Source organism: Anomaloglossus baeobatrachus, chromosome 4 (assembly GCF_048569485.1).
Source record: "Anomaloglossus baeobatrachus isolate aAnoBae1 chromosome 4, aAnoBae1.hap1, whole genome shotgun sequence".
Taxonomy (NCBI): Eukaryota; Metazoa; Chordata; class Amphibia; order Anura; family Aromobatidae; genus Anomaloglossus; species Anomaloglossus baeobatrachus.
In genome coordinates, this window is record NC_134356.1 from 622,210,702 (window position 1) to 622,224,745 (window position 14,044).

Consider the following 14,044-nt stretch of genomic DNA (forward strand, 5'->3'; position numbering starts at 1 on the left):
AGATAGAGGGATAGATAGATAGATAGAGGGATAGATAGATAGATAGATAGAGGGATAGATAGATAGATAGATAGATAGATAGATAGATAGAGGGATAGATAGATAGATAGATAGATAGATAGATAGAGGGATAGATAGATAGAGGGATAGATAGATAGAGGGATAGATAGATAGATAGATAGAGGGATAGATAGAGGGATAGATAGAGGGATAGATAGATAGAGGGATAGATAGATAGAGGGATAGATAGATAGAGGGATAGATAGATAGAGGGATAGATAGATAGATAGATAGGTAGCCTTAATCTTTAAGACCAGTAGGAGTGGTACGTCTTTTCTGGGAGGGCCATTTCCTACTCTCACCCCTCCTGTGCAGGTATATAGGATCAGCAGATAAGGGACGCTGCCCATTTCAGTAATCATGGACGGACCTCGCCTGAGCCTGGTATGTCTCCTGTGTGTGATCGCAGGTGAGTGGTTTATCTGTAGTAGATGGAGTTGGTAGTTGCTGTGATAATACCGTAGATTTGATTTGTGAGAATTGTGTCCATGCAGAGACTCATCTACTGTCAATCAATATTGGAATCCTTTTCAACCAAACACTTTGTGATTCTCCTCATGTGCGGTCTTCTCTGTGGATTTCAGTCTCCTCTATGTAACATTCAGATTTTCCAGGAGGTCTATGCTTTCTTGTGGATCATCTCTTTTTCCTTCAGGTGTTTTAAACATGATCTAGCTGTTCTCAATGGATGTCCAACATAGAGCATCTTCGTTCTGCTCCTTGTATTTGCTTCAAGGTTAAAGTCTGGCTTAGTTTGATCTCTCTTGTCTCTTCTGTCTTTTTTTTTTGTCTTGTCTTGGACACTACTTACCATGCCATTAGACACATCACTGCATGGGAAGATCTTGCACATCTTGTAAACTTGTTCTAGCAAGTCCCAGTTTGGGGTAAATCTCTTGACTTAATGGACAATTTTTGGTATTGAAAAAGTATTTGGTCAATAACAAAAGTTTATCTCAATATTTTGTTATATATTCTTTGTTGGCAATGACAGAGGTCAAACGTTTTCTGTAAGTCTTCACAAGGTTGGCACACACTGTTGGTGGTATGTTGGCCCATTCCTCCATGCAGATATCCTCTAGAGCAGTGATGTTTTGGGCCTGTTGCTGGGCAACACGGACTTTCAACTCCCTCCAAAGGTTTTCAATGGGGTTGAGATCTGGAGACTGGCTAGGCCACTCCAGGACCTTCATATGCTTCTTACGAAGCCACTCCTTCCTTACCCTGGCGGTGTGCTTGGGATCATTATCATGCTAAAAGACCCAACCATGTTTCATCTTTAATGCCCTTGCTGTGGAAGGAGGTTTGCACTCAAAATCTCACGATACATGGCCCCATAAATTCCTCCATGTACATGGATCAGTCGTCCTGGTCCCTTTGCAGAGAAACCGCCTTAAAGCATCATATTGCTACCCCCATGGTTCACAGTATGTATGGTGTTCTTGGGATACAACTCAACATTCTGTCTCCTCCAAACACAGCGAGTTATGTATCTACCAAACAGTTTTACTTTGGTTTCATCAGACCATATGTCATTTTTCCAATACTCTTCTGATAATCCAAATGTTCTCTAGCAAACTTCAGATGGGCCCGGACATGTATTGGCTTAAGCAGAGGAACACGTCTGGCACTGCAGGATCTGAGTCCCTGGCGGCGTAGTGCGTTACTGATGGTAGCCTTTGTTACGGTGGTCCCAGCTCTATGCAGGTCATTCACTAGGTGGTTCTGGGATTTTTGCTCACCGCTCCTGTGATCATTTTGACCTCACGGGGTGACATCTTGTGTGGAGCCGCAGATCGAGGGAGATTATCAGTGGTCTTGTATGTCTTCCATTTTCTTATTATTGCTCCCACAGTTGATTTCATCACACCAAGCTGCTTGCCTATTGCAGATTCAGTCTTCCCAGCCTGGTGCAAGGCTACAATTTTGTTCCTGGTGTCCTTCGACAGCTCTTTGGTCTTCACCATAGTGGAGTTTGGAGTGTGACTGTTTGAGGTTGTGGATAGGTGTCTTTTATACTGATAACAAGTTCTAACAGGTGCCATTACTACAGGTAATGAGTGGAGGACAGAGGAGCCTCTTAAAGAAGTTGCAGGTCTGTGAGAGCCACAAATCTTGTATGGTTTTAGATGACTAAATACTTATTTTACACCATAATTTGCAAAAAAATATTGCCAAATCAAACAAGGTAATTTTCTGGATTTGTTTTCTCATTTTATCTCTCATAGCTGTGGTCTACCTATGATGTCAATTACAGGCAAATCTCATCTTTTTAAGTGGGAGAAGTACTGTAGTGCACATGTGCGGGTGGTCTTTGACATTTCCTCACGCCTGTGCATTACAGTACTTTCCTGCGCATTACAGAACTTTGCTTTGCCCTTAGCCGGGCAGATCAAATTGTGCATGTGTCGCAGGCGGAGGAGGGGACGCTGCGCTCTCCCACTGCTCGGGTCCGGCTGCCGCTGCTGCTGCGGCCTCCGCTGCTCGGTGGCTCGAGCGATGGGCCGGATCCCGGGGACTCGAGCGGCGCTCCTCGCCCGTGAGTGAAAAGGGGTTTGGTTTTGGGGATGTATTGTCCGTGACGCCACCCACGGTTGTGGTGATTGTGTGGACACCACCGCTGCTCTGTATGGGGATCCCGGGAGCGGTGACAGGGAGCAGATTTGTTGTTATTTCTCCCCTCCGTGGGTAGGGGGTTGGTTGTCCCGGGGCCCGGTGATGGGGTAGGGGTGGATGGCAGGCCGGGTGCGGGGCCTGGTGAGGTGCAGGGTCGCGGGGGCAGCGCTGTGCCGTACGGCACGGTGGTACTCACTCAGCCTGAGACGTTGACACAGTTCTCGGTAAAACACACGGCTGGAAAGACGGTTCCCACGGACGGCTGCTGTTGCTTTTCCCCGGTAGTTAACGGTGACTGTCTCTTTCCCTGCACCTTGTGAAATGTTGGTAGCGATGGATTCCCACCGGTAACCCGCTCCCCGACTTGGATATGGGCCGGAGGAGCCCCTCTTTGCCCGCAGGCGCTGGCCCTGAGAAACTGGTGCCTTGGCGGTGGCGGTGTCTCCCTCATACGGTTGGACTGTTGCCTTCAATCGGGACTTAGTTGCTTGGAGACCCGGAGGTCCCCTTCACTGACGGATTTGGCAAATTTACGGCGACTCCTAGACTTGCCGGGATCCGAAAGGCCGCTGCCAATGGTGCTGGCTTCTCTTTGTATACCGGTCCGGTACCGCCGGGCCACCACCCGCCCACCCCCTGGTGTGGACATCAGCCCCTGGAGGAAGGCAACAAGGATTTCTGGTCTAGCTTAGGTGTACCTAACCGGGGTGTAGGGTGTGGTGATGTCATTACCTGTGACCCCTGGCTTGCCCAGGGCGTCACATTCCCCCTTAGCAAAATGCAGACCATCCGCGGGCTGCCCGTCCAACACCGGTTTTATTTTTCTGAAAAAGATAAAAACATACATACAAGTAGAAGAACATCATCCCACAATGGGAGGCACTTTTCTTAAACGTTGCAAATGGTTTTAACGGTTACGGCTTCCGCTCTCACCCACCCAAGTAACCTGGCCCTGATGCTGCCCCTAAGAAACAGGCAGCACCCCTTGACCCCAGTCCTGCACCAAGTTACCCGAGCGGGATCTGTCCTTTCCAGGGGACCCACGTCCATGGGGAGCCCCTGGAACCCCCAGAGGGTAGCCACCGGTTCCTGTGGTGGCTGGGCCCCAGCCTGCTCCACTGCGGGCCCTCCCTCCAATCTGCCTCTCCGGAGGCGGTAACGGTGAAGCCATAACAATAACATTATTTACAAGCCACTAACGTTTGTGGTTGCCCTGCAAGTTCACGGGCTTGTCCGTAAGGAGTCCCTTACGCAACTTTAAGCGGTCCCCACGGGGACAACGGTGCTGGCAACGGCCGGTTCAATCAGCAGGTTAATCAGATGAGGCTTCGGTAATCATTTTCATTTTTCGAAAACTTTTCTAAACTTTTAAAACACATGGTGGTCCCAACGGGGACGGTGCAACGGTATCCGCTGCCTTTACTGTGCACTTTCGTCCTCCCCACCCGGCTCTGGGTGGAAGAACACGGGCACCAGCCCCTCCAGCGCATAGCAAGCGCGGCGAGGAAGGGCCACCCGATACCCGTTATTTCCACTCCAGGGAATGTATGTGGCCTCCATGCCATGCAGAGCGACGACTCCCTCATCCTCTTCCGAAACGGGCTCGGTGTCTGGCCCAGAATCACTATCGTCTGTCCCTGCGCCAGGCGGGTTGCCGCCAGCTGCCGCAGCTTCCAGGCTTGTCACTCTCTCGGCCACTGTCACAAAGGGGTGCACGCCCGACGGGCCAGGTGCAGCGCAGTGCCCGGGTAAGGAGGACGGAGGCGGCATGGGGGCCAAAGGTAGACCGGGTCCCTCAGCCGCAACGGCCGGTCCCTCGGGGACACAGGGGCGTGGGTCACTCACCAGCTCCTCCACCATGGCCTCCATTCCATACACCCGTGCAACTGCAGCTACGTCTTCCACCTCCGCGGTCCACTGCTCCATCAGCCTACAGATCTGGCTCCGGTAGTGTCGGCAGATCCCTGCCGTTCGGGCCCTCAGCCATGCCGCTGTTCCGGGCACCGGCTCAGTAGCCTCCGCATAGCTAGGTGGAGCGGACATTCTTTGCAGGGGTCAGCGGATCGTGGGGTCCCGGCGTCCCTATCTGTATAGCCGCGGCTACATGCGACCAGTCGCCATTTTGTCCCCCTTAGCCTCTTTCCGGCCCCTCCTCTATCAGGGCGGGGTTTTGGCCTTCGCGCCTCCACTACTCGAGGAGACGCTCGAGCGGGAACTTTTCGCGCCAAAGATGGCGGCTTCTGAAATTTTCTGGCCGGACACCTCCGGCGGTAACAAGGCGCACCTCTACCAGACGGCAGAGCGGTAAGATCCTGTTCGTGACGCCAAGTTGTCGCGGGCGGAGGAGGGGACGCTGCGCTCTCCCACTGCTCGGGTCCGGCTGCCGCTGCTGCTGCGGCCTCCGCTGCTCGGTGGCTCGAGCGATGGGCCAGATCCCGGGGACTCGAGCAGCGCTCCTCGCCCGTGAGTGAAAAGGGGTTTGGTTTTGGGGATGTATTGTCCGTGACGCCACCCACGGTTGTGGTGATTGTGTGGACACCACCGCTGCTCTGTATGGGGATCCCGGGAGCGGTGACAGGGAGCAGCTTTGTTGTTATTTCTCCCCTCCGTGGGTAGGGGGTTGGTTGTCCCAGGGCCCGTTGATGGGGTAGGGGTGGATGGCAGGCCGAGTGCGGGGCCTGGTGAGGTGCAGGGTCGCGGGGGCAGCGCTGTGCTGTACGGCACGGTGGTACTCACTCAGCCTGAGACGTTGACACAGTTCTCAGTAAAACACACGGCTGGAAAGACGGTTCCCACGGACGGCTGCTGTTGCTTTTCCCCGGTAGTTAACGGTGACTGTCTCTTTCCCTGCACCTTGTGAAATGTTGGTAGCGATGGATTCCCACCGGTAACCCGCTCCCCGACTTGGATATGGGCCGGAGGAGCCCCTCTTTGCCCGCAGGCGCTGGCCCTGAGAAACTGGGGCCTTGGCGGTGGCGGTGTCTCTCTCATACGGTTGGACTGTTGTCTTCAATCGGGACTTAGTTGTTTGGAGACTCGGAGGTCTCCTTCACTGACGGATTTGGCAAATTCACGGCGACTCCTAGCCTTGCCGGGATCCGAAAGGCCCCTGCCAATGGTGCTGGCTTCTCTTTGTATACCGGTCCGGTACCGCCGGGCCACCACCTGTCCACGGTCCTTTCAGCAACCTCCGATCAGCCTCCACTGCAGATGGTCACCGCCGTCTGCTAACCTTGCTGTCTCAGTCCGGGGCACACACCCGGACCAACTTCAGGCTCTACTTCTGTCACTTTCCTCCTCACACTTGCTCCTTTACCACTCAATTCCTAAACTCATCTGCCTGGTTTTCCCGCCTCCAGGACTGTGAACTCCTCGGTGGGCGGAGCCAACCGCCTGGCCCACCCCCTGGTGTGGACATCAGCCCCTGGAGGAAGGCAACAAGGATTTCTGGTCTAGCTTAGGTGTACCTAACCGGGGTGTAGGGTGTGGTGATGTCATTACCTGTGACCCCTGGCTTGCCCAGGGCGTCACACATGTGTAGGAGCGCAATGGAGGACTCTGTGTGAATAACGCAAGACGCGTCATGCGCATGGTGCTGGGCAGGAGGACAGCGGCCCCACAAGATGGAGGAGGCACCAGACTGAGACCAGCGACAGCCATCGGACTGGACTGCTTCCTAAAGGTGTTTTTTACGTTATGCAGAGCGGTCTGGGCTCTTATATACAGCATTCTGGAATGCTGTATATAGGGTTCACAGGTGGTGGCTGCAGCTCATAAGGGAGAATCCAGGTGACAGTCTCCCTTTTAAATTATGTTTCCTTTGCATTATGGATAGCCAAGCTTTGAATATCAGTCCTAATTCAAACTGTGTTAGTGATAAATCTGGTTCTCTTTGTGCAATATGATCTTTAAGGTCTCTTCTCTGTTTTTCCACAGCTGTGTCTGGCAAAGTCCTGGTGGCGGAGGAATGTGCCCAGGGTCCAGACTACTGGTGCCAGGATCTGGCCACAGCGGTGCGTTGTGGAGCCGTGGATCACTGTAATCAGAACGTATGGAAGGAAGATCAGGTAAGAGCCGAGATCAATGGATTCCCATGACAATTATTTCATGCAGCACCAGCAGTGATATTGTGTTTGGATTGTTGAAAGCATGAGATCTTTATTGCATATGATTATTTGTATCTGACAAGGATACATATCCGGTCTACAGAACATTTCTAGGTGATTGCTAAAGACACAGTGCATTCAATTTGTCCGCGATAACATCAGTGGAGCTTAGTGCTGGTGATACAGTACTACAGTGTCGGTAGGAGAGTGACCAGACTGGCAATGACCCATAGGATTTGAGTAATAAAAGTGCATGGACAGGTCCGATCACCCTGCCCTGAAGTCAAAACTAGTGCAAAAATAGTGATAGCCACCTCGACCGACCCCGATGGACACCATCATATCACAATATGGTCTGTCACTCACTGTAGAGATCCATTGTATAGCAGATCCAGCTCAACAATGTGGCCAGCGGTGCACATAGAAATCGCAGAGCCCCATAGAAAAAGGAATGGCATTTGAATTATTCAGACCTAAGCAGAGGATTATGAACATTTGCAACCTAGAAGAGTAGATAAAACATAGATAACATTTACACCGAAGCTCTGGTGCCTGAAGAAGCCACCAACATAAGGGGCGAAACGCATGAACTTGTTGTTCGACTATTCCCTCATCTACCTCATTTGATATAAATGTTAACCCTATATTTGTACCCATTCAGAGGACCTTTTTGATGCTGTGCTATTTAATATCCATTTTTGTGATTATTATTTATATTACTTATTATTGCATTTGACGCATTATTATCACTTGTGACTGTTTTTGCTCCAGTTATACAGCATATCCTATACTTTGTGATTTATTTTTAATGGGTGAGCCATTCCTAAGCCCCTCATACACATTAGATGGTTGTTGGCTGGACAGTGGTTGGCCGATCTTTTGGTTGGCAGCTTTGCCCATCTCTCCCATACACGGGAACGCTCACTGTCTATGCTGAGCGCTCCTGAGTTCTCTATGAGAAAGCTGCTGTCAGACATCTCTGGCAGTGGCTTATCTGATGGAGAACAAAAGGATCCAACATGCTAGATCCTTTGATCCTTAACATCATCTGTCTGTGATCCCTTATACATTAGACTCTCGGCTGAACCCACCGATATCATGCTGCTTCTTTTTGAGACCACCCCAGCACTTTCCATGTATGTGGAGCTTTTCTGGTTCAGACAACAAATTTTCCTCTGCCATGAAAGAAGACACCAGCATTATAAATGGCATGTGCAAGATTGGTGCTCTGTTATATATTTTGCGTGGCTATACTAAGTATTGGCACCCTTGAAATTGTTTCAGAAAGGGAAGTATTTCTCCCAGGAAATTATTGCAGTTACACATGTTTTGTTATACATAAACAATGAGAACAAACGAGTTTTTAAAGTGCAAAATATACATATTTATTCAGGATGAGGGTGACAATACTTGTAAGCATTGATAAAAATATAAAAACTGGACCACACCAGGGATTGCATTTATGTGAAAACTAGATCACAGTCATTGGAACAATCGATTGCATATATGCGTTCAAATATTCTGTGTAACATTAAGCACAGAAAGAAAAAAGGAACAGCACTCACCGGTAATTGCTGTGAAGTATTCAGGTTTATTCCATGATCGGAGGATACATGCTTCGGCGTAACAGGGAGGGAATGAGGATGGTTAGCACAAAAAGACTGTGCTCTGCCTCTGCCTCTCTCCGTGCTGTTGCCGCTGTCTAGTGCCTCGCGCATGCGCGGGAGCTATGGTGACGCGTCCCCGCTCCCGCGCATGCGCACATCGGCGTGACGGCGTCTCATCACGCGAGATCTGCCAGATGGATCTGCGCATGCACTGCTACGTGACTTCCGGATACGGTAATCGGCACCACCATTTAAAAAACGGCAATTTTGGAATGCACATCATGGCACCCCATCCCCTGAAGAAGAGAGAGAACACTTCTATCGAAACGTACGTCGGGCAGCCTGGGGACCACGACCCTGGACCACCAGTGTGCATCTGTTGTTCATGATTTGGACCCTATTCAGAAACTAAGGGTATGACTCCTGACTTGTAGGAGTGACATTATATGAGGGAAAGTTTCCGGACCTCCTTAGGTGTATTAACCTTGTCATGCCTTTTACTGCTGGTTTGTGCACCATGTGGTCGCAGCCATTGCCTATTGTTATAATATTGCTGTAATGTTATACACTATAATCATTTGTGGTTTTCATGCTATTTAAGCCTTACATGTTGTAGACATATTATATTTTGCCACATATGAGATAGTGTCACTGTCTTCCACAGAATATTTGAACGCATATATGCAATCGATTGTTCCAATGATTGTGATCTAGTTTTCACATAGATGCAATCCCTGGTGTGGTCCAGGTTTTATATTTTTATCAATGCTTACAAGTATTGTCACCCTCATCCTGAATAAATATGTATATTTTGCACTTTAAAAACTCATTTGTTCTCATTGTTTATGCATAATTATGAGTTTGTGCTACCCGTGTGGCCCTCAGACACTTAGGACCCCCGGGATTTCCTTGAGCATGGTTTTCTGGGATTTTGTTTATATGTTTTGTTATACACATGTTTATTTCCTTTGTGTGTATTGGACCAACAAAAAAAAGAGAAAAAAGTCAGATTGGACATAATTTCACACAAAAGCCTAAAATGGGCCAGAAAAAAATTGTTGGCACTTTACACAATTGTGGGCAAACAACTTTGTTTCAAGCATACGTTTAAACTCCTATAGCAAGTAACAGGTGCGGGCAATATGAAAATCACAACTGAAACCAGATAAAAAGGGTAGAAGTTGACCCAATCTTTACATTGTGTGTGCCACACACTAAGCATGGCGAACAGAAACAGGAGAAGAGAACTGTCTGAGGACTTGAGAGCCAAAATTATTGAAGAATATCAACAATCTCAAGGTTATAGTCCATCTCCAGAGATCTTTATGTTTCTTTGTCCATGGTGCGCAACATAATAAAGAAGTTTACAACCCATGACACTGTAGCTAATCTCCCTGGACATGGACAGCAGAGAAAAATTTATGAAAGGTTGTAACACAGGATAGTCCGGATGGTGAATAAGGAGCCCCAATCAATGACCAAAGAATTTCAAGCTGTCCTGCAGGCTCAGGATGCATCAGTGTCAGTGAAAACTATCTGTTCGTATTTTAATGAAATAAAACTCTATAACAGGAGACCCAGGAGGACCCCACTGCTGACAGAGAGACATAAAAAAGCTAGAGGATTTTAGGTTGCAGTATAGTGCCCGGTGTCAGAAAGCAGGGTTTGAGTCCTAGGTCATGATTTTTCCAGCAGAACAATGACCCCAAACATGCTTCAACAAGCCCCCAGAAATGTATGCAATAAAAGAGCTAGAGAGTTGTGAAATGGCAGCAATGAGTCTGGATCTAAATCCCATTGACACCTGTGCAGAGATCTTAAAATTGCTTTTGTGAGAAGGCGCCTTCAAATATAAGAGATCTGGAGCAGGTTACAATAGAAGAGTCCAAAATTCCAGGTGAGAGGTGGAAGAAGCTTATGGATGGTTATAGGAAGCGATTGATTGCAGTTATTTATTCCAGAGGGTGTGCAACCAAATATTAAGTTGAGGGTGTCAACAATTTTACCCAGCCTATTTTGTTGGTTATTTGTGAAATTATGTCCAATTTGCCTTTTTTCCTCATTTATTTGTGTTGTTCCAATACACACAAGAAAAAAATAAATGTACAACAAAATGTGTAATTGCAATAATTTTCTGGGAGAAAATACTTCATTTTCTGGAACAAATTTTTCGATATATATATATATATATACTAGAAGGTGGCCCGATTCTACGCATCGGGTATTCTAGAATTTACGTATTGTGTAGTTCATGTATGATTTTTGTTATATATATGTGCGGTATGTGCGTATATTTGTGTGTGCAGCGTTGTCTGTGTGTGGGTGTCTGTGTAGGGCAGTTGTTTGTGGTTTCCAGTGTGTGTGTGTGGTGTGTTGTGCAGTGCGCGCGCGCGCGTGTGTGTGTGTTGGGGGGAGGTGTGCACTCTCCATCGTGCTCCATCCCCTATGCTGCGCACCCCCCATCGTGCTACATCTCCCATCCTGCGCACTCCCAAACGTGCTCCATCCGCCATGCTGCGCACTCCCAAACGTGCTCCATCCGCCATGCTGCGCACTCCCCATCGTGCTCCATTCCCTATGCTGCGCACTCCCCATCGTGCTCCATCCGCCACGCTGCGCACTCCCCATCGTGCTCCATCTCCTATGCTGCGCACTCCTAAACGTGCTCCATCCGCCATGCTGCGCACTCCCAAATGTGCTCCATCCACCATGCTGCGCACTCCCAAACGTGCTCCATCCGCCATACTCCACACTCCCCATCGTGCTCCATGCCCCATGCAGCGCACTCCCCATCGTGCTCTATCCCGTATGCTGCGCACCCCCCATCGTGCTCCATCATCCATGCTGCGCACTCCCAAACGTGCTCCATCCGCCATGCCGCGCACTCCCAAACGTGCTCCATCCGCCATGCTGCGCACTTCCAAACGTGCTCCATCCGCCATGCTGGGCACTCCCCATCGTGCTCCATCTCCCATGCAGTGCACTCCCTATCGTGCTCCATCCCCTATGCTGCGCACCCCCCATCGTGCTCCATCTCTCATGCTGCGCACTCTCAAACGTGCTCCATCCGCCATGCTGCGCACTCCCAAACGTGGTCCATCCGCCATGCTGCGCACTCCCAAACATGCTCCATCCGCCATACTCCGCACTCGCCATCGTGCTGCATCCGCCATGCTGCGCACTCCCAAACGTGCTCCATCCGCCATGCTGCGCACTCCCAAACGTGCTCCATCCGCCATGCTGCGCACTCCCAAACGTACTCCATCCGCCATGCTGCGCACTCCCAAACGTGCTCCATCCGCCATGCTGCGCATTACCAAACGTGCTCCATCCGCCATGCTGCGCCAGCATCAGCCTCTCTACCCGCATCATCAGCCTCTCTGCCCGCAGCATCAGCCTCTCTCCTCCCAGCATCAGCGTCTCTGTCTCTAGCATCAGGCTCTTTCCTTCCAGCCTCCCTCAGCATCAGCCTCCCTTTCCCAGCCTTCCCAAGGATCAGCCTCTCTCTTCCCAGCCTCCTTCCTCCCAGCCTCCCCCTCCCAGCCTCCCTCAGCATCAGCCTTCCTCTCCTAGTCTCCCCCAGCATCAGCCTCCCAAAGCATCAGCCTCCACCAGCATCAGCCTCTGTTCTTCCAGCCTCCTCCAGCATCAGCTTCCCTAAGCATCAGCCTCCCTCGTCCCAGCCTCCCTCAGCATCAGCCTCTCTCGTTCCAGCCTCCCTCAGCATCAGCCTCCTCTCCCCAGCCTTCCCTAGGATCAGCCTCTCTCCTCCCAGCCTCCTTCTTCCCAGCCTTCCCATCCCAGCCTCCTTCAGCATCAGCATTTCCCTCTTCCCCATGATCAGCCTCTCTGCTCCCAGCCTTCTCCAGCACGCCCTGCTCCTCTGCCGACACTCACACACCCGATCGCATGCACTCACACACACACCCGATCGCATCCACTCACACACACACCCGATCGCATCCACTCACACACACACCCGATCGCATTCACTCACACACACACCCGATCGCATCCACTCACACACACACCCGATCGCATCCACTCACACACACACCCGATCGCATCCACTCACACACACACCCGATCGCATCCACTCACACACACCCGATCGCATCCACTCACACACACCCGATCGCATCCACTCACACACACCCGATCGCATCCACTCACACACACCCGATCGCATCCACTCACACACACAGACACTGACGATATCGCACTTACGCGCTCATACTCACAACATCCGGGGATATCACATGCTTCTGGCCATGTGATCCTCCGTCAGGTCCTGGAAGATCACAACAGCACATTTTCGCCGCCGAGAAGCAAGCGATATCCCAGGATGTCGTGAGTATGTGGATGCGATGTGAGGTGTGTGTGAGGTGTGTATGAGAGTGAGTGTGAGTGTGATCTGATGTGTGTGTATGTTTGTGTGTGTGCGTGTGGACCTTCCGGCGCAGCAGGACCTTGATGGGCTTGTAACCATGCGAGCATGGTTACCAACGTATCCACACCACTCCCACCACTGCCGTGGGAGCGGGGGCCGGGGGAGGGGGAGGGAGTACAGTACTCACCTCCGTGACAGCGCTTGTAACCATGCGAGTATCCACACCACCCCTTTGGGAGCGGGGGCCGGGGGAGGGGGGGGGGGGGTGTTGGGGGGGGATAGGGAGTACCGTACTCACCTCCGTGACAGCCGTGTCAGTTAGAGAAATGCGCGGGGGGAGGGAGGGGGTGGGGCCAGAGCTAACGTGCATTGCGTGAGGGGGGCGGGGCGTGGCGTGGCTGAATTGCCAATGCCTGCAGGGTGCCGGGGCGAGAGGCCAATCTGTGGGGGGGGCGGAGCCTGGGCGAGCGGCTGGCCAATCCGTGTGGGGGCGCAGCCTGGGCGAGCGGCCAATCCGTGTGGGGGGGCGGGGCCATGGCGAGCCCAGCGGCCAATCAGCTTTGTGTCACCGTAAGGACACAATTTTGGAGCATGACAGACAGACAGACAGATAGACAGACAGACAGAATAAGGCAATTATATATATAGATATATATGTATGTATGTATGTATGTATGTATGTATGTATGTATGTATGTATATATATATATATATATATATATATATATATATATATATATATATATATATATATATATTTATACACACACACATACAGTGTGTCCACCCATATCCTGTCCACCGCCATTAACTTGAGAACGGCGGCAGCTATAGGCGTAGAAGTGGTGTCTAGGTATAGTAAAATAGCCATGCGCTATGGAATGAAACCACCTATAGCACCACCTGGTGGAAAACAACAGCGTTAGCATTTTTTCTCTATCTCGTTCCATTTTCGAGATAAAAATGGTAACTCCGTTGTTTTCCCCCAGGTGGCGCTATAGGTGGTTTCATTGCATAGCGCACGGCTACTTTACTATGCCTAGACACCACTTCTATGCCTATAGCTGCCGCCGTTCTCATGTTAATGGTGGTGGACAGGATATGGGTGGACACATTGTGTGTGTATATATATATATATATATATATATATATATTTCTTCATGAATATTCAATAGTCTACATATGTTTGGGTCGGTACAGATGCTCTAACCTGATTGATGCCTCGAAGTCTCCACACTGCTAGTGCAGTAGTGCACTATGTAGCA

The 14,044-nt window shown here is 50.3% G+C and overlaps 1 protein-coding gene across 1 annotated transcript in view; it reads left to right on the forward strand.

The window, feature by feature from the left end:
- Positions 1 to 403: 403 nt before the first annotated feature.
- The window catches only part of SFTPB (surfactant protein B), a 46,235-nt gene continuing 32,594 nt past the window's right edge, over positions 404 to 14,044 (forward strand). The window contains exons 1-2 of the mRNA XM_075342975.1: positions 404 to 469; positions 6,613 to 6,743. Coding sequence (XP_075199090.1) covers positions 421 to 469; positions 6,613 to 6,743 — 180 coding nt within the window. The 5' untranslated portion in view covers positions 404 to 420. The remainder of the gene's footprint in view (positions 470 to 6,612; positions 6,744 to 14,044) is intronic.